Source organism: Ovis aries, chromosome 13, assembly GCF_016772045.2.
Source record: "Ovis aries strain OAR_USU_Benz2616 breed Rambouillet chromosome 13, ARS-UI_Ramb_v3.0, whole genome shotgun sequence".
Taxonomy (NCBI): Eukaryota; Metazoa; Chordata; class Mammalia; order Artiodactyla; family Bovidae; genus Ovis; species Ovis aries.
In genome coordinates, this window is record NC_056066.1 from 45,778,297 (window position 1) to 45,804,708 (window position 26,412).

Genomic DNA, 26,412 nt, shown 5'->3' on the forward strand with positions numbered 1-26,412 from the left:
TAAAAAAGTATGACCAACCATATTTCGTAAAATTTGGAGAATTAGGGAGCTTTGTTCTTACCTCTGTTGACTGTTTCTGTGAGAAGCTGGAGGGGCTGACTGTGTTCAGTATGTTTATGCAAGTTAATTAAGCAAAGTCAGTTTTTGTATTCTCCAGCAATTTGAGTAGGTCATAATGTACATAAGTCAATCTAATGGTTTTTTCTCTCTTCCCAAGCTTTAATTCATTCATTCAGTTAATAGTTAAGCATCCCCTAGAGGCGTCAGGTGTTACACTGAGGGCCTATAGAAACAAAGTAATGTAGTCCTAAAATCTACAGGATCCTGAGAAAAAAACTTTAATGAAATAGCCATGCCAATAAAGCCCTCACTGAGGGCTCCTGTGCCCGGAGACTGGCTATCCGTGCAGTGACCCGTGTGCCATGTGGCTTCTGACCCGGAAGCCTGAATACCACCATCTACTAAACCGCAGGCTTCTCTGCACGTCAGACCTCGACTCCCATTCTCTGTATTAGTTTGGCTTTGTCACTTTTTATCAGGTATAAAATATAAGCACAGCCTCTGACGAACACAGCACAGCTCACAGGACCAGCCCAAGCAGAGGGAGGAGCTTGGAGCTCATCCGGCCTCTCCAACCGCGCTGCCCCACGGAGCTCACCACACCACACGGCCCACATTGAACCCTCCTCTCCTTCCTCTCCAAAAATCTTACTCGGCGACAGATGTGCAGTTGGGAGGCTCTGATTCTGGCTGAGTCAGAGTTTGTGAGTCTGTTCCAGCCCGTGCGCTACATGCCACGGGCATCGTGTCGGTCAGGTTGTACATCAACCTGCTGAACAAACAGAGAAAGACAAGGAGGGGGTGGACGGGTCACCCAGTCCAGAGCAGGGCCAGCTCTCAGGGGGCAGCCCAGGAGACCTCAGGAGAGGAGCAAAGGAAGGACCTCTGCCTTAGACACTCCAGTCGTCCTTGATGAGACCCCAAGGAGCCTGAATGTAGTATCCACTGCACTGCAGTCCTCTACGGAGGCCTGTTGAATGGGGACAGGACAGCAAAGTGCAGAGCAACCTTGGGGACGCTGACCAGCAGTCCGTTAGGTACAACGTGTCAGCACACTTCCTGCCTTGTTAAAAGACAGAAATTCAAATTAGTTCAACTCAAGCAATGTTTGTTGAGCATCTGTTGTGTTCCAGGGCAAAGCATAGTCTCTGGGAAGATTAAAACTTACTCAGGGAGACAGAAATTTAAACAAATGAATGCCATTTAGCATCATATGTCCTGCAGAGCAGGTGGGGAATGAGGTGTGGTGAGGACAGAAGATGAGGTGCCGTGGCCAGATGACACCATCACGAAATCAAACGAGGCAACACAATGAAATCTCAATTCCTGTTCCTGCAAATCAAGACAAATTATACAACCATGGTCTGTGTTTCCTTGGACCAGAAAGACTTGGATATCAAGGAGCACAACAGAGGTCGCATTCTCTTTGAATTCTTACCACCTTGTTCTATTGTTTTTCCAGCCAGTAATGCAGGTTAGCATGCGAGCACTTGTGAGCACACACACACACATACACATGCACATATGTACATACACACACACCAGGACATGAGGAGAAATAGACTCATTCCCCTGATACAGTGATACACAAACACGCACACATGCACACACACATACACACACACACACCAGAACATGAGGAGAAATAGACTCATTCCTCTGCTACAGTGATACACACACACGCACACGCACACACACACACACACACACACACACACACCAGGACATTCTCCTGCTACAGTGACGAGCTTTTTTTTCTTGCAGCTGCTAAATGCCTTTGGAGAAGTGAGGCTGAAATTTCAGCTTCAAAAATATCACAGTTGATGTTACTTAGAACAGCTGGTGGTTTCCACCGCTCGCTCCCTGGTGGCCACTGTTCCAATTTGTGGCTAGCCTTGTCTTCAGACATCTCGGGGCAACCAGAATACGACAGGATGACAGATCGTCCTCTCAATGGATACTGACAAACAAATTAGTGCAAAGATGCTTTTCGTAGCCGACCAGATGTGTTGAGTTCTATCATATGGAACAAGCAATGAGAAACTGTCCAGGCCCATCTGTGCCTTCTATTCTTTATTTATCTCCTCCCTCTCTCTCTTTCTCTTTTCTGTCTCCCGGTGCACTGTTATGAGACACAAAGTGCTGAGTTTACGTGTGCACTGAATGGACAATTTGGGAAGCTGGCCTCACAGCTATGGCTGAAACTTTCCTAGGAGATGATCCAGGGAAATTAGGCCAACCAGTGATCAAGCTCTCCAGGGACACATGAAAGTCATTTGTGACCTCCCCCCCGATCCCGCCACCACCATGAGAATATGAAGTTTTATCACAAGGCCATACACTCCAGGAAGAGGCTGCAGAGTAAGCAATCTGCCTCCGTGAGATTTGGAACCACGGCTCCAACATAGACCCACCTGGGATGCACAGCATGTACTCTTGTCCATGGACAGAGTGTCCACTAGACTAGTGGGCGATAACCCTGGACTCCGCTTACTCCTAAGTCCCATGAAAACATTTTAATATTCTCCTGCGTTTCTCAGTGACAATCAGTCAACAGTCTTTGAGGCCCGACTGTGTATCTAGAACCCACTGGTATGAAGACGTGTGTGAAAGAGGAATTGATGCCCCACCTCCAGAAAAGCTGAGTGTCCCCTTGTGGATGGGGAACACTGTGAAAGCCCGGCTGGTGCACAGCATCGTCTGATGAGGCTGGTGAGGCTTGAGACCATGAGTGTTTCAGGAGAGAGGAGGACGGGGAGGTTTCTAGGAGCTCATGCAGGTCCTAGAGAGGACCCAGGAATAGAGCTCAGCCTTGAGGAGTGAGTGGGACTCAGAGGAGTGGGAGAAAGTGAGCAGCAGCAACTTCAGGTGGGGAGGCGAAGAGCGGCGTAAGCAGTAGCCCGAGGCCAGGAGGCTCCTATGTCCCGGGGCCTCTAGCTTGGGGGAGGAGGCAGGGGTGTGGCTCGAGAGGCAGGCTGCAGCCAGGGTGGAGACCTGCCGGGAGTGGGGCACCAGGATGCTGGGCGGAGAAGGGGCTGGTCCAGGCACCATCACTGGCTGTGCAAGTTGGCAGCCCGTGCCCCGGGCTCTGCAGGACAAGTAGACAGCCTCGTTCTACCCGTGGCTCCGGATGGTCAAGCTGTGGGGCTCGTCACCGATAGAGACCAGGAGGGTGGGTGTCGTTGTCCTGCTCCAAGGGGCCACTTCTCTTCACTCATCACAGGACCCCTGCGGGGATGAGTGAGTTCACTGCTGCACCCCCAGGGTGTAGAATCACGTCTGGCCTGAAGTTGTCAATGAATATTTTTTTCAATACATGAATAAGATTCTGTAGTCAAAGGACCCTTGTGAGGATTGTTCCAACCCCACATAACCCCTGAGGCCCCCAGACTCCCACAGCTTTTAGAAATAGCCAACTTTTACCCAGAAAAATCCATTGGCTTGCTTGACGTCATCGGGTAACAACCCTGAAGTTAAAACTGGGTCACTTGAGTGCCATTATTTTAGTTATGTTGAGCATAGCTGGAGTTCAGATCCCTAAGTCCTAGCAGGCCCCCTGGCCTGGAAACCAGCACCCCACGCAAATCCTCACAGGAGGCAAGGACTGCAGAACCCATGGGCACAGGCATGTGCTGTTCTTGACCGTGAGGCTGGTTGGTCTGTTCAAGCTGCTATAATAAAGGGCCCAGCAGGGGTCCTTCCCCACAGCTCTGGAGGCCGTGGATCAAAGATCAAAGCACCACTGTGGCTGGTGAAGTCCCTCCTCCTGGTTCACAGACTGCATCTTCTCGCTGGGTCCTCACATGCAGGAAGGGCAGGGGCTCTCAGGATCTCGTTACAAAGACACAGATCCCATCCTAGAGGTTCCACCTTCACAACCTCATCACCTCCCATGAGATGAGGCCCGCCTCCTGACACCACCACACTGGGAGTCAGGTTTCCACATATGAATTTAGAGGACTCAGGCACTCTGTCTGCAGCAAAATCTGACTCCACCTGAGTGCAGAAGGTTCCTTTTGTCTGGATTAGATCAAAGCAGGTCCCAAGTGGTATCTGAACCCATTCTTTCTCCACCCTAATGACCTGGCCATCATCATTGCCCTTGACTTTTTTTATTGAAGCGTAAGTTGATTTACAGGGTTGTGTTCGCTTCTGCTGGACAGCAAGTGGCTCAGTTACACATATGTGTAACCTTCTTCATAGTCTTCTCCATTGTGGTGCATCACAGGAGACTCGGTGTGGTTCCCTGTGCGTAAGACCTTACAGTTTATGGGCTCTACATCTAATAATTTGCATCTGCTAATTCCAAACTCTCCATCCTAAGGGGGACTGGGGAACCTCAAATCTGTTCTCTATGTCTGAGTCTGTTTCTGATTCATAAATATGTTCGTGTCATATTTTAGATTCCACATATAAGATATGTCATATGGTATTTCTGTTTGTCTGATTTACTTCACTCAGTATGACAATCTCTAGGTCCATCCACATTGCTGCAAGTGGCATTATTTCATTCTTTTTTATGGCTGAGTAATATTTCATTTTATATATATATATATATATATATATATATATATATATATATACACCACATCTTTATCCATTTATCCATCTGTCAGTGTGCGTTTAGGTTGCTTCCATATCTTGGCTTTTGTAAACAGTGCTGCAGTGAACATAGGGGTGCCTGTGCCTTATTGAATTAGAGTTTTCTCCAGATGTATGTCCAAGAAAGTTATTGCTGATAGTAATTGTCATTTTAGTTTTCTGAGGAACCTCCATACTCTTTTCCATAGCGTCTGCACCAATTTACATTCCCACCAACAGTGTAGGAGGATCGCCTTTTCCCCACACCCTCTCCAGCATTTATTGTTGGTAGACTTGTTGATGAAGGCCATTCTGAGCAGTGTGAGGTGGGACCTCATTGTGGTTTTGACTTGCGTTTCTCTAACAGTGAGTGACACTGAACTTCTATCTGTGTGTTTGTTGTCATTGGCCGTGACTCTTGCTAGCGCTTTGACTGGAGGTGGAAGGTGTGGGGCCTTGAGTGGTTCCCCTGCACAGAGGGAGGGGGGATGCAGAACACAGCAGAGAGGAGAGCAAGGACCCGGGGACTCAGATGCCAAGACTGCCCTCTCGGTCTCCTCTGCACTGACCCACTCAGGGTAGACGGGCAATGCAGGCTCCCAGGGAGGAAGGGAGGAAGGCTCAGCACCCATGCCTCGGGACTGTGTTCTGGTTTGTCCTGGGCGTGAGCCACAGTCCTGGACGTGGTCCTCTGCCCTTTGTAGCCGGGGTCCCGAGTCCGAGGACACTGCCCTCCCCTCTCGCTGCTCTGGGTCCTCTGCCTTTTCAGTTGATCCTCTTTCTGGATGATGACCGCCTGCCATCAGCCACTGGGGGTTTTATTCTTCATCGTAAAAAGATGTAACCCAGAGGCCAGCTTCTGTTTTGTAGATAGAGTCGGGAGATCAGCCTGAACTCTAAATCGTATAAACCTCTTATGATGAAATCCCCTCGAATGTCAACGTGCAGTCTTGATAATTAGATAAATATGCCCGCACTGGTTACCAGCTAGTGACGGATCTAATTATGTTATTTCCCGTGACTGCACTGGTCTGACACTACCTCATCAAACATCTGTCTCTGCCACTTCTCGTCAGGCTTACACAGAGCTGTCGATGTAAAAACACTTATAAAAGTAACTGCTCAAACAGGAACATCTCCAGTCAGGACTCATGAAACAGAGAAATGGCACAAGTTGTGTGCACCAGGTTAGAGCTGCAGAAGGGGTTTCCTGCTGACGAGCAGGGTGCAAGGCTTTTAAATATTATCATTCACATTTCATTATATAGCAAATGCTCCTGCCTAATTGCTAAATGTTTTCTCTTGTGCTTAAATTCCATGCCACAGATTATTTTAAAATTGACTTTACAATATTTATTTTACTTATCTTCTCAAGCCAGACCAGGCTTAGCCCATAGATTTTGTGAATTATTAATTTTTAAAAGCAATTTGTGCTACATTTTACTCTTGGATAATGTCCAGAGAGACACTGATTTCTGGCCCACAACCTAGAGAACTGAATCACTTTGATGCATCTTTAATCTGAAGAGGCTTAAAGAGAGCGCAGCAATGTTGTGCAAAAGCTAACGAGTGCATACTTGACATGTAGATCCAGCGATGAGAGAGGAGACTCCTGCTTCGGCAGGTCGTCTGAGCGGGAGCCTTGGACGTGGACCTCACCAGTTATCGGACAAAAACTGCTTGGAGGGGCTATACAGAAGTTAACAAAACCGTGGTGTGCACAGCACCATTGCACACCATGACCCAGCCTCCAGACTCCCTTCAAGGGGTGGCTCCTGGCTCCCCTAGAACTCAGCCCACTTTGGGAGCCCAGATAGACCTCCTACACTGATTTTCTCTTCACTGCTTAAGTATATTATAGTGAGGGTCCATCTCCATTCACCAGATTCTATCGATGCATTTAAATCATATACAAAATCAAGAGTCGCTTCCCAGACACAGTAGCCAAATGTGTCGCCTTGCATTTTTGTGTGTATGCAACCCCCTGCTTCCTCCTTGTTTTTCTTAAAACCAGTGCTGTCCGCATACCCATCCCCTTAACCTTATTTGCCCCAAATCCAGTGTTAAGGGAGAATCTGTTTCTTCCAGGGCTATGTCGTTACACTTACAAAAGGAGTATAGGACATACATCAACTCAGTCAAGCAAATAACTTTTCCTAGTCTAGTTTTATCCTTTCCTGAAACTGAATCACTATTTTTAATGTTAATAAACAGCTAATCCACTCAATTGAAGCAGCTTTTTCACACAAAACCAATTTGATGAAATGGTTAAGGAAAACCGAACCAAACAATCATTTTGTGATATAGCAGCCTCGCGCACAAAAAGAGTGCTTTCATTCTCAGTTGGTGTCTCCATATTCCCAACTGTACTCTCCAGCTCTGACGAGGTGAGGTGTCTGCCCATCTTTCATCCCCACACTCTCCATGTATGGGCCCTTCCATCCATAATTCTGCCCACCTACCATCCACTCATCCTCCAGGCCCAGAGTCCTTGGCCCCAGGGCCTGCTGCCCTCCTGTAGGCTCTGGTCCCGCTGTCTGTGGGGTGGGTCTCAAGTGAGGAGAAGTGGGACAGGCTTGGGGGGGAAAGGGACTATCAGCGTCCCCAAGAGGCCTGCCCCTGGATGCGGTTGCCATGGTGATGCTCATGATAACTCATGGGAAGCTGCTCCTTCTGTAGCAAGGGGAGAAAATGAGGGCGCAGAGGGTGACCAGCTCCCAGGGGATGAGGCGGGGCATGGCTCCACAGTGGGGCCAAGAGCTATGCCCACATCTCCTGGGGACCAGTGGACCTGCCCAGAGCTAGAGCTGGGCGCACTAACACTGCCCCACACCAGAGCCTCCAGACCCTTCCAGGATGCGTACACAGGTCACCACCATTGGGTCTGCCCACATTCACTCGGGTAGCAGCCCTTCTGGGGTCTTTGTGCATGGGCTCAGAAGTACATTCTACTGTTTTGGACAGTTTTGAATTTATAGATGAAATAGTTCTAAAGAAAAAAGAACAATTTTGAAGCAGCAGCAGAGTCCCAAACCCACAGAGCTAAACTCAAGTTGGCTTAGATTTGCACACAGATACTTTACATTCATTTGTTCAGCAAACTCTCCTTCCAGCAAATGTTTCCCATCTCCCTTCTCAACACACTTGCGTGGTCCAGGCGGCAGCGGACAAGCCCAGCTCTTGAGGATGTTTTGCAGTTTTGCTTGAAGGCCCGAGGGCTGCCCTAGGCCTGACCCCCATGGAGGGACCACCCCCCCCCCCAGGTATCCCAGCTCACGGGAGGCACTGGGCTCGCTGAGAGAAGGGCGCTCGACTGGGCACCTGCATCTCAGTTGTTGCCTTCACCCCAAACACCTGCATGGAGTCCTTGACAATTTCTCAGAAACAAGAGTCCTCCTCAAAATTCCTGGTAACTCAACCAGGACAAAGTAGAAACAAAGGTGTCAGCCCTGTTGAAGGCTCTACTTCTGTCGTGTTTCTAAGTCAGTTCCAAGAAAAAATTGTTCTAAACAGGAGTTTTAGAGAATTTACATAGAGAAACAGCACTAGCAGCAATGAAGCAACAGACTCGGCTCTTCTGCTTTTCTGAAGGCAAGTCCCAGGTGGTACTGAGCCCATCTTTTCTCCACCCAGGGTCCCACCCTGGTGACCTGGTCCCCATCACTGGCCATGACTTTTTTATTGAAGCATTGTTGACTTACAATGTTGTGTTTCTGACAAAGCAGAAAAACAATAGCTGTTGCTGCAGAATTGATTCTGTTGAGCATACAGGTGACACTTGCTGTATGCAGGCACTTTCACAGCCCTGGGAACAGCCCTTGCATTTCCCCAGAACTCACAATTCACAGGGTCTGTGGGCTGAGGACTCTGCAGACATGGTTGCTCTGCAGAAGCCGTGAGTCAGAGCCTGAGTGTGAGTGTGAGCAAATCATGTAATCCTTCCTTGCCTCGGTTTTCTTATTGATGAGAAGGAGGCAATACTAGCAGCTAACGACTGCCCCGAGTGTTAGTTGAGGTGATACAGAAAATTGATGTTTTACTCCTTCTTGAGACATAGTCGATACCAGTAACACCCAAATAAGCAGCATCAAGCCTGTTACAGACCCTGGGCCTGGTAGGAGGTCGGGGGCTGTCCTCAATCAACTGGTGCTGTACCCAGGGTCTCTGAGGACCTGCCGGGAGCAGGTAGGAGGGCTCCCCGGGGATGGAGGAGGCAGGTCAGGGGCTCTGCAGCCCCACTCAGCTTTAATGCCAGGACTTGTATGTAGGAAGCTTCCACCTGAGATTTAACTTAATGTGGGCAAAAAGAGAGGTAGGGTTCAGCAAGTTCTTGAACAGTTTTAATGAGAAGAACCAGTAGAAAAGATCTGCTCCAGGGCTTAATCTACTGCTTCCTTGGGGATGAGAGAGATGGTCCTAATATATTTCTTTCCAGCTCAGATTTGGGGATTTCAGAACCACTGTCCATCACTTAGTCTCTGGGGGTCTGGTCAGCATCCTTTAGGTCCATGGATTTTCCTGAATCAGCCAAGTCTGTCTCGGCAAGTAGGGCAGACTCCAGGTCCTGGGCAGCTCACAACTCTCAATGCTGCCCCCAAGGCCCACACTGCAGCAGCTAGAGAGCAGATCACTGAGTCCTGCGATGACATGTTCTCACCAGGCGCACGGGTGACCAGAGTGGTGTCGTGCATATCAGTGCCCTGGCCTGGCTCTGTCCTTGCCACTCTGATGCATGCCAGCAGTGCAGTGACAGCCCGCGGGGGCAGGGGGTGGCTCTGTCTTTGTGGCATTATTGGTCATCTCGAGACTCAAGGGCAGGCTGTCAGCTTGCTGCCTGGGGACCAGACACACAGACCATTATCACTCCCGAGCATGTCACAGAAGAAGGGCCCACACACTCAGAGACATGTCCCCAGAAGCTGGCCGGCCTCAAGGAAGCTCCTTGGTCAGGCACCCAGCACGAAAACTCTCAGGTCCCAGACACAGTGACCATGAGCTACTGTGTCCACATAGCCATGATCCAGGGGTGTCCTTGAACTGGCTTGCTTCAAAGAAAGGGTTTGCCTCCTGTTTGTCCTCGTGTTGAAACAATATGCTTACATTTTGTTTAAATGCAACTTAGGAGGTTGTCATAAGGAAGGTACAGAGAAGCAGGAGCCGGTCAGCAGGATGGCACCTCATCTGGGGTGCCCCCAGCCTCCGAGCTCCAGAAGGGGCATGGTGCCCAGTTCTCTCTGAGCCCCAAGGGCAACCAGACCCCAGACACACAGGCAGCTGGGGCTGTGACACTGCCCCTCGCTCGTCTCCAACCAGCACCACTGGGACAGGAGCTCCACAGGAGCCAAGGAGCCGAGGAGGAGGTGCGGGCCTGAGGCCAGCGCTGCTGACGCTCCACGCGTGACACATGGAGCCCTGGGAGGGCCTGGGTCTCAGCACAGAGTAACACGGGCTCTCCTGCCAGCAGGAGCCATGAGAGGTGTTTGTCGGCAAGGCTAGTGCCTGATGAGGCAACCATGGAAACCCTCGATTCTGCAGTTCTTATAAGAGCCCCCACATAGAGAAGCTTCTGACTGAAAAAGCAGTGGTTCGAATCCATGCCCCATCCCTGTGTTTGAGTGTCACTCCAGCTCCCAACAGCCCGCCCCAAACGGTTACTCTGTATCATGGGGCTTGACTCCAAATACACGGAAACAGGTCTTCAGGCAAGTTAAAAACATGCATTTGCCACATCTTACTACCAAACTGAGCCGAATGCAAAATAAGAGCATTAAAATGAACCTCACAGGGATGGGGGACTCGCACTGTGTCCCGGTCTCCGGCCGTTGTAACACCTGGTACGTCTCCCCCAGACAGACGAGCACGCAGCCGCCAATAACTCAGGGTGTTTTATCACTGTGTGTCCGCAGGCCAGGCATCAGATGGGAAGACACTCTTGAAACAGAATTAAATAGTTTTAGATCTAATTTTACCAGCCTGAACCAGGTTGCAGATTGATTTTCATGGCATCTAATAGAGAACACACACGTGGCCCATCTTATAGAAAATCCATCTACCACACTGCTTTCCACCCAGTCTGCTGCTCACTAGAAGTAATAAGAAACTAATATTTCACAAGCAGTGTGTCGTTCTGTAAATGGCCTCATGCTCCAAAGGAGCCAGGAGCCACCCATCAGGCAGCCCAGGCCCCTAGGCCTCGTCAGTGCCGGAGCCGCCCCATCCAGACCCTGCCCGAGAGCGCCCAGAGGCGTGTGCCCACAGCCCATCTGCCCCAACACTCGCCCCCTTTTCCGCTCATGTCTCCTATTCCCGTGTTCAGGCCTGCCCCCAAATCTGGGCAGTGCTGGGCCGTGCCACACAACAGACTTGGTAATCTCGCTGGACGACCTCTGCCTCCTCCATCACCAAAGTGACGTCTACACTGGCCCGTGTGCTGGTCACAACAGAGCGTCAGGAGGAGAACGCGGACTCCACACAGGCCTGATCCCAGTGTGAATACACACCTCAGACTCTACACAAGCCTGGGTGCAGTGTGAACACAGGCCTTTAGACGAGGATTTCTTTTTTTAATTTAGATGCACTTTCTTGCCAAGAGTCCCTGTCAGTCACTTGTCAGTCCTCTGAGTCCACTGTTCGTGTGAAGTGCAGAGCAAGATCTCGGAGGAGCTGGTGTGGTTTCAGGTGCCCCTCCCCCACTTCCCAAAATAATGCAGGTGTAGTTGGACCTGATGAAAATGTGGGGGGCAAGCGAGTGCGGGGACACTGGGGACCCATGTCCGGGCCTCAGACTGTCTTGGATGAGCTTCCTGTCTTGCCCTTCTTCTCCCCCTACCCCCTCTCCCCTTCCCCCTTTTTTCCTTCCCCCCACTCACCATCCAGAACTTTTATGTTTGCTGCCCTCGGGCCCCCTGGGCCCCCAGTTCAGAACCAAGGCTCCAGGCCCACAGTGAGGGGGGTCCACCCAGACCTAGATGCCAAGTTCCAGAACTGCCTAGAGCCTCTGCACAGGGGCCTTCAGCCGGCCTGGCCCCCACCCCTCTGACCCAGGCCAGACTCACCTTTCAGCACAAGAACGCTTGGCTCTGGGGCCTACCCTAAAGGGTAGGCGCTGTCATTAGTGGTCAGGTCACCTCCAGTGAGATGCTGTTTCCCCCACCTCCTTGGGCCCCCTGGACAGGACAGGCTCCTCACACTGTTCCTTCTTGGCATCAGTATTGATTCTGGGAGCAACTAACTCGCATTCAATAAAGATCTGCTGAGTGAATATGTTAGTGTGCCCAGTGGCTGGAGGTCAGGTGTGGGCAGGCCCGTCCTCCCGAGGCCTCTGCCCTGGACACGTGGACACCGCCTTCTCCCTGTGTCCTCATGCAGCCGTTCTTCCATGAGCGTCTGTCCTCATCTCCTCGTCCCGGTCACAGGGGATCACGACCCACCCTCGCGGCCTCACTGTACCTTCATCACCTCTTACAGGCCCAGCTCCCTGTGTGGTCACATTCTGAGTCCTGGGGGTCAGGACTCACATGAATTTGGGGAGGACACCGTTCAGCCGATACAGTGAATGAGGAACAGACAGGCTGGCTGCCAGTTTCAAGACCAAGCTCATGATCTTATCCTCTGGGCGTTACCAGCTGAGCCTGGCTGGTGAGAAGCAGACCCTCTCGTGTCACAGGCCCAGAATCTTTCTCTGCCTGAACTCCCAGCTCAGAGATGGCAGCTTGAACAGTCTCTTAAAATTCATGTTCCTGAAAATCAGCAAGAGACATCTTGCCTCCCCCCCACTGCCTGCACGGAGGTTAATTGTTCTCTGGCTTCCCAGGCAGCCCGCCTGCTCAGGCTTGTCCTCGTCTCTGTTTGGATGGAAGCATCAGTTTGCGACACACCTGTGCTGGGGGAGCAGCCATGGCAGGAAGGAAAGTGGGTCAGGCCTGGGGGCCATCTGTCAGAGCAGGTCTGGGGAAGAGGAAACACAAGGAGGGAGCACAGAAAGAGCTGGGTTTATAGCCCGAAGGTGCTGACCACGCTCTGACGCTTCCAGCTGTCACCGAGCTGTGCGGACGTGGCCGCGTGTGGCCCATGGACGCCAAGGACAGAGCAGAAACCTCACTCCAAATGGCTGAAATAGGGCAGGACCAAGTGCTGAACTGATCTCATTTTTTAAAATAGCCTGTGAACTATTTAGTGCTTCTCAGGAGGCAGAGGAAAAGATCAAATCAACAGGCATTTTAGCAATTATGGTTTTTAGCAAAAACAAAAAGTAACATGTTTGTTCCAGCAAACATGTTCTTTCATATGGGTAGATTTTCCAAGTAACTGACATGGACTCCTGCCCCAAAGGGTTTTTCCTAAATTTTCATCTTAATTGGTAAAAATTGTTTCATAAACTGTTGATAAACAAAACAGTCTGTGAAAGCAAACACAGAGTTCACAACAGCATGGTCCAAACCCTTGGACCTTTGCACGACTCCTCAGTCCTCGTGAGTAAACTGAGGCTCCACGGCTGCAGGACATGTGACAGGGCCTGACGCTCCTAACCATCCACTCACACGGGCTCGTTCTCCCTCTGTGTTCATGTGTCCGAGGACAGCCCCAAAGGGCCTTTTCTTTGGCCTTGTCTTCTTAAAGCCCTTTAAATGAATTTGAGCTTCCAAATCTACAAAGTAAGCAAAAGAGAAAGCGAAAACCCCAAGCCCTGACTAGGAGGCCTGACTGCACATACAGTTCACTTTAATATCTGTCACCTCGGGCTTCTCCTTCCTGGAGTAAATCATGCTGATGCTCGCTTCTCAGCGTTTAGTTTCTTGTCCAGTCACATTTTGTATCTTTTATTATTTTTAAATAATTGAGATATAATTTGCACACAAAGAAATGCACAAAGTGTGTGTCACAGTCCAGGGGCAATGCACACCCGTGTAACACACGTCTCTGACTACACGTGGGAGGTTTCATGCTCCCAGAAAGACCCTCGCCCTTCCAGCCAGCCTCCCTGGCCCTAGTGTAACCTGTGTGTGACCTCTGCGTGACTCATTGCCAAGGGGAGCTGTGCCTTTTCTGGGATCACAAGGAACCTTGTCTTTTAAGCCTGGGTTTTTGCACAACATGATGTTCTAGAGATTCATCTGTGTCATAATGTATCTTAATCCTCAATCCTTGTTATTGTTGATCTCAGCCACAATAAGAATTTAAAACAGTCCATGTTCACATCCTTATGTTACCAGGCCCTTGGGATGCTTCCCAATGAGAGCTGCCTCGAGTAACATTTCTGCAAATGCTCTGGCTCAGGTTTCATCTTCAACGAATATATATGAATGAATGAATGCATTCTTGAAGGAATATATATTTCATTGATCTTGTGACCATTTTCATTATGATATAAGATAGAGATCAAAATTCACTTTTTTCCAAGATGGTGTATAGTTTTTCAGCACTTCTTGTTAAAATGACTTTCTTTCACCCCAACGAGAGACTCAGACTTTGTTGAAGGTCGGTTGATCACACAAGTATGATTCCATTTCTGAGCCATCCACTTTGTTCCATTTTGTTCCATTTTTCTATCTTTATGTCATCACCAAATTGTATTTCTTCTTCATTATCAATATTCTCAACCAGCGTGATCTCGTGCATTTCCAGGAAGTGGCTTCTGTCCCACACGTGCTCCAAAAACACACGAAATCACTTCAACACGAGCCAAAGCCATTTATTTTGCAGTTGTTTGCACTGAGTAATAAGGTTTATAATACAAGTCTCCTGGATCATTCACTCCATGTAGCTCATTGAAAATGCCATTATACTAATGACCTGAACATCCCCCCAAATCACTCCTGGCTGGAGGCTGGCCTGCATGTTGTCCTCACAGGGGCCTCTCACACAGAACAACGTCCGGCTGGTTCACAGGGACACCAGGCCTGAGCTGAGAGCCACAGACCCATCCGCAGGCAGGGATATCCAGCCGTTCAGCTGCTTTCCCCGGGAGAAAGGCCCCCTCCTTCCTCTGACTCCCCAGTGAGAGGCTGGGAGCCCTGTTTCCCCGCTGCTCTCAGCGGACCCAAACCATCCAGAACTGAGAGGAACAAAAGCAAGGCCTCTATTTTCCATCAGTCTGCGACCTGCACGCAGCCGGGTTTTCAAATGGCTGTGAGAGACACAGAGACAGAAGCAGCTGGGCACTGGGGCTCTGCTCCCCGGGAACCTGCAGAAGTAGATGCCTCGACAGGCCTGTGTGCAGGAAACAACCACAAAGAAGCCACCAACAGCAAATCATTTGTCTTGGAATTTTTCTCAATAGAAAATGCAGTTCCTCACCCTTTTCCCTAATGACCTTCAAAAGACTCAGTCTGAGGGACTTCCCTAGCATCCAGTGGCTAGGACTCTGCGCTTTCACAGCACTTTGATCCCTGGTTGGGGAACTAAGATCCCACAAGCTGTGCACTGTGATAAAAAAAGAAGACTCTGTGTGTCCTTCTAGGAGTCGCTGTTTCCCACCGAGAGTACACGTGCTATCAGGGTAACTGCTTCTCCCTCCTGAAGCATCCCATGAGAGGTGGTACCCAGAGTCTGGTGAGCTGACTCAGCATCTCTGAGGCTTTCTCCCTGGCTTGTCTGCCTGGTTTCAGCCGGCCTGAAATCCAAACCCATCACACCAGAGGAGTGGACCAATGAAGGGCTAGCGTTACCAAAAAATCCACAGGATGTGCAGTTAAACCTGAATTGAGTTTTATTTTTTTAATTGTAGTAAAACATACAAAATAAAAAAGGTGCAGTATTACCCGTGCTCCAGCATGTAGCTCAGTGAGGTTAAGTACATCTCTATGCTATGCAGCCACCACCACCTCCACGTCCAGCTTCCTCCTTTCCTCCAGCTGGGCTCTATCTTCACTCACTGACCAGCCCCGTTTCCCTCCTCCAGCCCCGTTTCCCTCCTCCAGCCCCCAGGGGCCATCTTCCCCCAAGTCTCAGTGATTTATACGTCTCTAGGGCCCTCACAGAAGTGGTCACGCTGCTTTTGTCCTTTTGTGGCTGGCTTCCTTGGTTAGCACCATGTCCCCAAGGTTCACCATGCTGTAGCCTGCGTCAGAATCGCCTTCCAGTTCAAGGATGAATAATGTTCCCTTGTGTGTACAGACCACATCCGTCCATCCATCCATCTACACTTGGGTTTCCTCCCCATTTGACTGTTGTGCGTCACACTGCTTTGAACATGGGTGTGCTGTATCTCTTTGAATCCCCCTGTTGATTCTTCTGGATCTACACCTGAGTGGAAATAGGGACTTCCCAGTGGCTGCACTGTTTTACACTCCCACCAGTGGTGCACTGCGTTCTGATTTCTACACATCCTCACCCACATGTATTATTTTCTTGGTTTTTTTTAATAGCAGCCAGCCTAACATGTGTGAGAGGCTACCTCACCCTAGTTCTGATTTCCGTTTCCCTGATGATGTTGAATATCTGTTCATGTGCTTATTGGCCATTTGTGCATTTTCCTTGTAGAAATGTTTATTCAAGTCTTTTGCCTTAAATTTGCATTTCAGATAAATAATAATTTTTGTAGTGTGTATATGTCCCACACAATATTATAGAGATGTACACAGAAAAATATCTCTTATGTATCCAAAACTCAGTCTACACTAGATGTCTTGAATTTTTATTTGACAACTCTGGCCACCCTAGAAATGGAGGACTCTGATGGATGGAAAACCATCTCCAAGTATTTCATAGTTTGTCTAAGGTGAGCTCTGAAACGGCTTGGTGTGTTTTGTGGGTGTCTGGCTGGGAGCCCTGTTTATTAGAAAATTGTAATTTCATTTCAAAATGTTCCAGACTAAATCATTTGAGCTTCACACTCATTCTGGAATATTACTGGGCTCCTTTAATGAAATTATAACTCAAGAAGAGATTTCATTCCCACACAATTGGCACAGCCGCAAGGGTGGGAGCAGGGACTTCCCTGGCTGATTCCTCTTGTTCAGTAGAATGAAGAGGGAGCAACCTCCTGTATTTGAGTTATTTATTGTTCTCTGAGTGAGCATTATATTGTTGCCTGTCCCTGCTGGAAACAACAGCTGTTAACAGGCTCCTGAATGAATTTCAGCGTGAACTGCCCTGGCCTCTGGAAAGCCCAGCTAAAGAGAAAGCAGGCTCAGAACAGAAAGAGAAAAAGAACGTTCCAGGCCTGGGTCTGGAGTTGGCAGCACAGCTGAGGTTTCCACAGAAGATTGCGGAGCTGTGCCCGGAGCGGGGCTCTTGTCTGAGCACAGAGCAGGCACAAGGCAGCACCAGGCACGGAGGATGCAGAAAGTGTCCCTGACGGGGGCCCTGGAACCCCCAGCCAGCAGGAAGGGCAGGGGTGACCTTGCGGTGACCTCTGACACACAGAATGAGCAGCTGCATGCTTCCATCCATGGTTTCGTAAGAACATGTGGTTTCCTAAGGTCACGTGGAAAGTCAGGAATGCTGCAGCCCTGAGGGTCTGAGCAGAGGAGCTCTGGGGGCATCAGGGCTGAGTTCTCCTGTGGACTCACTTATGGTCAGGGTCAGGGTTCTGAAAGAGGGAGTCTTCCTTTTGGTCCCTTCCTCGGTTATTCTCTTATTTCAGCCCTTGGCCTCTGTTTAGAGGGAATAGCTGAGCCTGTTGGTCCCAAGCGCCAACTCGTCCTGGGTTCAAGTTGCTCTCTGTGCTGCCCCCAGGGGAGTCTGCAGCCAAGACCACCTCTAGGGCTGCAGGCGGGGGCTCCTGAGCTCCTCTCAACACTCGATAACCGCTCCCACTTCAAGGGACCCTCCACGCCCTCAGCCCTGCTCCCTCCTCCTGTCCCGTCATCTTCTGCTCAAACACACATCGAGTATTTGTTACAGTTTTGAGAAGTCCTTTTTTTTTCACGCACTTCCAGTCCACAGAGCAAGGTCTCCACCTCCAGGGAGGAGGGTCGCAGCTCTGTTTGCAGGACACTTGTTTAGCTGAGACAGCTCTCAGTCTGCCTCACTTCTCTCTGAACTAACCTCAGTGTGCAGGTGAAGACTTCTGGTTTTGAGGGACATGGAGACGCCAAAAGTAAGAAAATAAGAAAGATGGAGATCATAAAGTTTAATATTGAATGGAGAGGGGAATTTGATAAAATGCTGTCCGAAATTCAATAAAAGACTAAACCAAAATGAAGAGGCTAAAACCAAAATGAACTTTCAACTTCCCATGTCCAAATCCCCAGTAATGAGAATACGTGAAAGCACTGAGTTTTCCTGAGACTTGGTGTCAAAAGTGCATTTCCTGTTCTTTTCTTTCCAGACAAAGTGAGCATGTTGTCAGCCTTCATCGCTCCCTTCAAACGCCTGAACCCTGGGGCCACGCACGCAGAGGATGAGGACAACCTCAGTAAGCAGCTCCTTCCCCAGAGCCGGGGTCCCAGCCCCCGACCTGGGATCCCACCCCCACCCCAACAGTGGTAGGAAATCCAGGCAGTGACCATGTGACTGAGAACTCCAGGCATTGCAAGAAAAGATACTAGTTCTCTTGGACCATCTCCTCTCTTTTCTTTGCTTTCCCCTCCAAACCAAAAAGAGAAAGGAAAGTGAACATAGCTTCTTTGAACAATATGTCCAGTTATTTAACAAGGAAAAAGCTGGACGGGTGCCTGCTGCTGAAGCTGCATTTGGCCTGGGAAACTGGAGAGACATCAGGGCGGGGTGGGGGGCAGGGGGGCTGCAGATCTGGACAGCGCACCCGCCGAGGAGACCAGAGCGGATGGCCATGAGGGGAGGGAGTGTTGGGTGCATGTGTCGGGCAGGGCAACCCTCTCGCTTGAGGCAGGAAAGCGTGGAGGGTGAGATGGTCCACACAACCAGAACACGTCTTGCATTTCAGTGTTATCTGACAGGTGGCCACCTTTGCAGCCAGAGTCAGGCATGTGCGTGTGGGAGCAGGTGGCATGCTGATGGTCACTGAGGCTCTTGGGTGGGTGACCAAGGAGCAATGGGTGTACCTACGGGTTCATCGTGGGGGTCCCCAGGCCTGGTCTTGGAACTGGCACAGGGCCAGGCTTTCTGGGGATGGAAGCACTCTAGCCCTCTTTTCTGGGGGTCCTGGAATTTCCAGGAAATTCATCGGGAACCCCAGCTCCTGAAATAAGCAGGGGAGTTGGCCTGGACAGACCTACCAGTGTCTGCCTGCCCTTTCCTGCTGTTTTCAGAACTGCATCTGACTCTGCTGTATGTCAGGGGTCTTGTTCTTTACACATGTCCCCCAGCTCAACTTCACAGTAACCTCTAAGGCAAGAGCTGCCAAACCCAGTTTCCATCTTAAGAAAATGGAGTTGAGGCAGGTGGAGGGGCTGCCCAAGATCACACACACTCACTGTGGTCGTGGGGGACTTTGACCTCTCACCTGTTTGACCCAGAGCCACAGAATGACCGCTGTCATGCCCTGCAGCTTCCCTGACATCATGCAGCCTACTTGGGAGGCCGTGTTGGGGGGAGCTGAACCCCTAATCTGCCCATCTGCAGAAAACATAAGTGGCATCACCCCCAGAGCATGTATCAGGACGTCCTGGGAAACTGCACTTCTACCAGCTTTTATTAATTACCGATCAACGTGGGTGGGGTCTTCCTCCACGCTTGGATCTGCCCGACTCACTTTAAACTTTGAGGCTGACAGAGCTAGGATGATGACCAGAGGGTGTGGACGCGATCTCAGGCCAGGAGGAGGGCAAGCTGGGCCTGCCGGGTGGTTCCTCCAAGATAAACCTTCTCCTGAGAGATTCAGAAGACAGCTGCCACACCAGCCGCTTTGATCACACACACTGCCTCCCCCATCCCACATCTGGGAGATCAGTAAGAACATGGAGAGCTCCCAGAGAATTTCTGGGCACTCTGCTATGGGCTCCCAGGGTTGAGCTATTACTCTCTCCATCTTTACCTCCAGTTTGGGAAAGTGCGGGTTATTCCCGTCTTTCGGCCCAGGTGCTGAGAGGGATCGTCAGCAGCAGGACCCACGGTCCCCACAGCCTTGGGTCACATGGTCTGTCTCCCCTCCAGGTACCAGCAGCACTGACGTCAAGGAGAACCGCAATGTGAGCAACCTGGAGGCCAGGCCACCACCAGCCGGGGACAGGACCCGAGGGGGCACGCCAGGCCTGAAGAGGAAGCGGCCGCTGGAGGAGGGCAACGGCGGGCACCTGTGTCCCCTGAGGCTGCTGTGGCGGCGGCTCTCATGGTCCGTAGCACCCAAGAATGCACTGGTGCAGCTGCACGAGCTGCGGCCAGGCCTGCAGTTCCGCATGGTGTCGCAGACCGGCCCGGTGCACGCGCCCATCTTTGCCGTGGCCGTGGATGTCAACGGGCTCACCTTCGAGGGCACCGGGCCCACCAAGAAGAAGGCCAAGATGCGGGCAGCCGAGCTGGCCCTCCGCTCCTTCGTGCAGCTCCCCAATGCTGGCCAGGCACCCCCAGCCCCCGGTGGCATGGCCCCTGACTTCACCTCCGACCAGGCTGACTTCCCCGACGCCCTGTTCCAGCGGTTCGAGCCTGCATCTCCCAGCGAGGGCTTCCCGGGCCGCCGCCCCCCCGCCCCTGAGTGCCTGTCCACGGCCTGCCAGCGGGGCCGGCTCCTGGGCCGCCCACTGGGCCTGGGCCTGGGGGCGCCCACGGCCCCCGGCACCGGGAACCCTGTGGTGCTGTTGAACGAGCTGCGCTCCGGCCTGCGCTATGTATGCCTCTCAGAGCCTGAGAAGCGGCGCGCCCAGAGCTTCGTCATGGCAGTCAGCGTGGACGGGAGGACGTTCGAGGGCTCAGGACGCAGCAAGAAGCTGGCCAAGGGCCAGGCCGCCCAGGCCGCCCTGCAGGCCCTCTTCGACATCCGGCTGCCCAGCCACATCCCCAGCAGGAGTAGAAGTCACCTCCTGCCCCAGGTGAGAGCCCTTGGGTGGCTGCCAGGGGGTGGAGCAGGGCGGGGGCAGCAGGTGGTCTCCCTGCTCCATCCCTATGTGTGGGGGGCCCCATGCCTCCCAGACAAGCAGATGTTGCCCCTCCTGCCTTGATGCAGAAGCCGAGCTTGGATTTGGGGACAGAGAGCCTGAAAGCAAATGTGGGAAGGAAAGGAATGCTGGGGGACTGGGCAAAGGTGATGGAGAGCTGGGCAGCCAGCTGTCTTGGCAACAGTGATGCTGACCACAAGGGACAGGGCAGTGTGGGGAGGGCTCCCTGCACTCGAGAGGGCGGCACAGCAGGACAGCCCGTCATTGGCGTGTTCGGTGCCCATCGGCGTGTTTGATGCAGGTCAGCATATTCAGTGCCTGTCAGCGTGTTCGGTGCCCATTGGTTTGTTTGGTGCCCATCGGCATGTTCGGTGCAGATTGGCATGTCCTGTGCAGTTGGCGAGTTTGGCGCAGGTCTGGGCTGCGTCTCTGACTCCGGGGCTGGAGTTCTGCCGGAGCAGAGGGCTGGGTGGGCGGGGAGCTCAAGGGGGACCCGCCCCTCACTGCCTCGGGGGCTTGTCACCCACAACACGTGGCACCTCACGGAGCTCAGCCCTGCACAGGGGAGGCGTCCTGAGCACCGTCCTGGTATTGGAGCCTGTTCTCCTGCCTCCTCCTCCTTCTCATCTATGAGCATTGTCCCCTCTGAGGTGACACAATAAGTCCCCCTCATCCACTTCCTCATCAGTAGGAGAGAAGACTTTGCAGTTAAAGGCCCTCAGTCTGCACGAGGTCCCTAGTCAGAGCTCGGCACTTGTAAATCTCTGCCCAGACCAGGGCATCCTCATCTCATGGCACCTCACGCAGAATCCACTGTTTGCCTCAGGAGGTCATGTGTCCACTAGAGGTGGACTCGGGGTGCTGGAGGGGTGCTGGACGGAGCCCTCCTATCAGATCACAGCCAGAAGCCAGCGTCCGTCCGTCCCTCTACCCATTTGTCCATCTGTCCATCCTCTCACCCGCCCAATGAGCAGTTCTCTGACTCTGGCAAGCACAGATCATGGACGGGCCCAGCGGGTATCAGTCTGGTCCCCACAACTCAGCCACTTGAGGGACAGAAATTGCTGAATGGGGAACCCCGGGGGCAGCTGTTTCTCCTGCTACCTCTGCCTCCAATTCCTTCATTAATTTTCAAATGTTTACTGCACATTCTAGGAGCAAATTGGAGGGGTTGGCCCGTTATCTCCCGGGGTCTCGCCTCCCACACAGCCTTAGATGACACACAGTGTGGACAGAGGCGAGTGTTTGGTGATGGCGCGAGTCCTGGCCTAGAGCGTGGTGGCCCGGCTGTCTCTTCCTGACGTCCCCACCTTCTCTCCCCCTCTCCTCAGCCCAGTGTCTCCACCTCGCCTGTAGCTCTGACCCCCCAACACCTTCCAAGGAAGCCCCTCAGCCCCTCTCAGGCCGGGTGACCTGGGCTGCCCATGAAGGCCTCCCTCTTCTGCCCAACACTATTTAGTGAGCAGAGCCCTTCCTCCAATTCTGCTGTGCACACACGCACACACACACACACACACTCACCTGCGTGAGGGCTGAAGGATGTCGGTGAGCCCGCCGTGACGCCTTTCCTTTCACGTTGTCAACCCTGCACTCTCGAGACGCGGGAACCAGGTGGCACTGCTGCTTTGTAACAGTCGTTTGACCCCAGAATGCAGCACGTCAGTGAAAGCTGCCACCGCTAAATAATTTTTCCCTGACAGTCGGCTAACACCCACCCGGATGATGGAGGGTACGTAGCAGCAGGAGGCTGCGGCCCATCCATCACCCTGGTCTGTCCTGGAGCACGTTGCCTGCTCCCCTTTCAGCACCAGGCAACCTCTGGGGCCTTATTAAGTCCAGAGCCCACCTTGGACGTGGTCTAGATTCAGAGACTCCAGGGTCCCTGTAGACGCAGCTCCACTGCCTCCTCTGCCCGGGCGTCTATGCCATCTGCAATGCATCCTTTCCACTCATGCCAGTCCTGGTCACCAGGGTCACGACCTGTCACCCGTGTAACCGTGCCACCAGCACCTGTGTTAGGAGCCATGCCCCTGGCCCTGCTGTGTATACCCCCAGGAAGGTCTGCGAGGCCCCTGCCCGAGTCCAGGGCAGGTGGGGAGGGCAGCGTTCACCCTGGAGAGACCTGGCCTCTGGCCCTGGGGTATCCAGCTCAGGACTTGGTGCTTTCTGCCCTGGGGGCAGGCTCGGTGCACAGGACACCTGAGGTCTTGTTCGATGGTTCGCTCTCCAGGCCCGCCAATACGATCAGTCAGTGGTGTGGGACTTCCGGCTGCAGGAAGCACAGGACCAGGCGTCTGCAGTGCTGAAGCCACGCAGGCAGGTCAGGATCTGCCCTGGGTTGTTCAACCTCAGCCCAGAGCAGATCTCAGCAGGGCTGGGTCAGTGGGTCAGAGGCTCTGCCCATCCTGAGGACAACTCTGAGCAACTCAACCCCCTAGGAACCCCTCAGCCCAGACCCCAGGGATCCGCCCCCAGGGACCCCTGCCCTCGGTGCCCAGATACCACCCTCCTTGGACAAGTGAGGCATCTGTCCCTCCAGGCTGAGCACCCCTGTCCAGAAGGAAAGAGTCATTTAGGCTGGTTTTGGCCTTGAGTCTAAAGCAGTTCTGAAGAATAACATTCTCAATGAAGATTAAAATCATGGACATGTTGGATTTCCACCACCTCCTCAACACGAGGGGTGTCTAAGAACCAGACTGGTCCCTCTCTTCAATTTCACAAGATCTGACTTCAGGTCTCTTTGCCAGAGTGACGAGAATACAACTTTATTAAATTCTCTACTGCCCAGCGCAGGCCTTAGTGAGTGGACACTGTGCAAACACCAGTGATGAGGTGCCTGTGGAGACCAGGGGGAGGTGGGGAACAGGCCTGAAGCTCAGATTTCCTCTAGGTTTAAAGAAGTGTGGGCGCAATAAAAAGACCACGACAGAATATAAATGCTCGTTAGCTGGAACATCATTGTTAAAAGAGAAAAAGGTAAAAATCATAAGACCTGTGTCTCTGTGGTCATTCCTCACCCCTGGCACGAGAAGACTGGGATTCACAACAGCATTAAATTCCGCCAGAAAGCCTTATCTCTCAGTGCTTCTGCTCTGTGGAAACGGAAGAGCATCAGTCACGTGATGGAGAAGAAAGTGACTGAAAGTTACGTTGATGCTGGCGGGAAGGGGAAGGGAGATGGCGACACACGGCCCCTCGTGTGAAAACCACAGACTTGTCTTGCTCCAAAGTCTTTCGCCCTCAGTGATGCCCTGTTTTTGTTTGTTTCCCTTTCTTTTTTAAAATTTCCATGTCAGGCTGCGGTGGTACTAACAGTGTCTGAAAGATTCAGTCAAATCAAGCAGCACACTTTCTCCCCGAGGGTGGGAGGGTGTGTCTTTGAAACCAGCTACCAAGGCTGCATGCTGATCAAGCCCTTTGCAGGTCCTCCCAGGGAGCGGATGGCCCCGGCCAGGCCTGGCCGTTGGTCAGGTACCCAGAGCACCTTCGCTGCTCCCTGGTGGCACAGCTCTCTGCTGGGAGGGGGAGCCAAGGGACATGTATCATCATGGAAATAAAACTGCCTCCAGAGGTCAGCCCTTTACTGCAAACTGGGATCTGAGCTCCCACACATACCTAGGCTGTGGAATAGACCTGGGGCTGACTGCACATCAGCCCCAACAGCCGCACTTGGGACACAACAGAGCCCCTCCCCTGCTGCCCTGCCACCTCACAGGTTGCCTGGCTTCACGCCCCTGCTGACCTCCACCCTAAACGCAGATCTGCCACCTCGACAGATCAGTAGGAGTGGGTCCTCAGATTTCAAATGGGCCTGAATTACAGAGGGTGGAAATCACACCCGCTCAACACCATCCAAGGGGTTTTCCCCTGAGGACACCCAAAAAAAGCAGTGGGACCCGGTGAGGCCCCCCTCCTGAGCCCCAGTGGCCTCAGTCCCCCAAATGCTCCAGCCAGCTCTGCCCTGGCCATGTGTCTGCCGCTGGGTCACAGGGGCCTGTGGACCCAGCAGCCCATCCACCTCCCTTTCAGTGTTTCATACTTAGCCATGGCGATTCTCCACGAGGTGAGGCCATGATTGCCTAGGAAGCCTCTGTGCATTCAGCTTCTTGGCTCCATCTGTGATCTATGGCCACAGACACCCTCTTGTGGTCCTTGTGGAGGAAAGAGCAGGCTTCTACCCTCCTGCCCGTCCAGCCAGTGCTGGCCTTCCCCACGTCCTCATCCCTCAGTAGAAGCACTGAATGCCAGACAGGAGTGACCCCCTGGCTGCTGTCCCCTGTCTCCAAAAACCCCTGCAGTGAGGCTGCTGAAGGCTCTGAAGATGCCAGCAACACACTTGTGCATTGACAGTGTACACACAATGTGTACGCAATGTAACTTATATGATACAAGCTGTACACACAGTGTCTACACAATATAACGTATATAATCTATACAATGTATCCACAATGTCTATACAATATAATTTATATGATACAATTTGTACAAGGTACAATGTATACACAATATAGCTTATATGATACAATCTGTACAATGTATACAAAACACAATTTATATATTTTTGTACAATGTACACTCAATGTGTACACAATATAACTTATATGATACAATCTGTACAAAGTATATCCAATACAATTTACATGATACAATTTGTACAATGCACATACAATATAACTTTGATACAATGTACACCAATATGATTTATGTGATAGTATTTGTACAACTGTATACTCAATGTGTACACAATTTATATGATACAATCTATACAATGTACATACAGTATCTACAAAATACAATTTATACAACACAACTTATCTACTGTATACACATTATACATTACATAATATAATATACTGTATACATTATATACTGTATAATGTATAATATAATCATACAATACAGTGTACACTTGTACACTTAAGCATGATGGATGCAATGTACCATCTACATTTATATAGTAGCCCCAGCATCTGAATTTCTACTACAAAAAGTTTGATACAACTGAAGTTAGAAGAGATAAATGTGTCTTTAAACCTGTATGTTCCCCATACAGTGTTTGGTGTCTTCAAATACAGTTAACATGAGTGTTGATCAATCAGGCAGAGGCTGTAAACCAAGCTTCCCCACTTGCTCACGATTCCACAGCCACGACTGACGCTGGCAAAGCCGGATGACCCATAGTGATGTGAGGAGCTGATATGTATCAGACACTGACGGTGTCACATGTTGCTGTACACACTTTACAAATATTAGCACATCTGAGCCTCACAGAACCATGGAGCGGCCCCACTCATGTTCCCATTGTGCAGACGCGGGCCTGAGGGGCAGGAAAATGAAATTCTCCGGCCAAAGTCTGGCTGGTGAAGCTGGGAGGAGGATCACAGGAAGGCGGAGGGCAGAGACCCTCCATGAGGCTGCAGGCTGCCCTCCCTGAGTTCCCAACACTTTTACAGGTTTGTTGAGGAAATGGATCCACCTGAACAATGGGGCAGCGCATGGCCTGTCATAGTGGGAGTGACACAGGGGACACAGAGTGGGCCAGAGCAGGAGGGCCAGCAGCAGAAAGGGGGCTCCCAGGTCAGGGCCCCCAAAACGACAGAACAGAGGAGCAAGCCGACTCCCTCACAAGATCACCTTTGTCAGCACAGAGCCTGCCCTTGGCTGTGTAGACAGCAGGCTTTGTGGGGAGGGCTGGGCCCCCTCTTCCTTGGGGACACGTTGTCACAGTGAAGAGGACCGACAGTAGAAAAAACACGGCAACTGGGAGGAAGCCCACATGCAAAGAGCCAGAGGAGGCAAAGGGGAGCATCCCGGG

At 51.5% G+C, this 26,412-nt stretch overlaps 1 protein-coding gene across 1 annotated transcript in view; it reads left to right on the forward strand.

The window, feature by feature from the left end:
• ADARB2 (adenosine deaminase RNA specific B2 (inactive)) overlaps window positions 1-26,412 on the forward strand; it is a 241,315-nt gene that overhangs the window by 150,263 nt on the left and 64,640 nt on the right. The window contains exons 2-3 of the mRNA XM_027976809.3: window positions 17,915-18,001; window positions 19,660-20,531. Of these exons, the coding sequence (XP_027832610.2) occupies window positions 17,915-18,001; window positions 19,660-20,531 (959 nt within the window). The remainder of the gene's footprint in view (window positions 1-17,914; window positions 18,002-19,659; window positions 20,532-26,412) is intronic.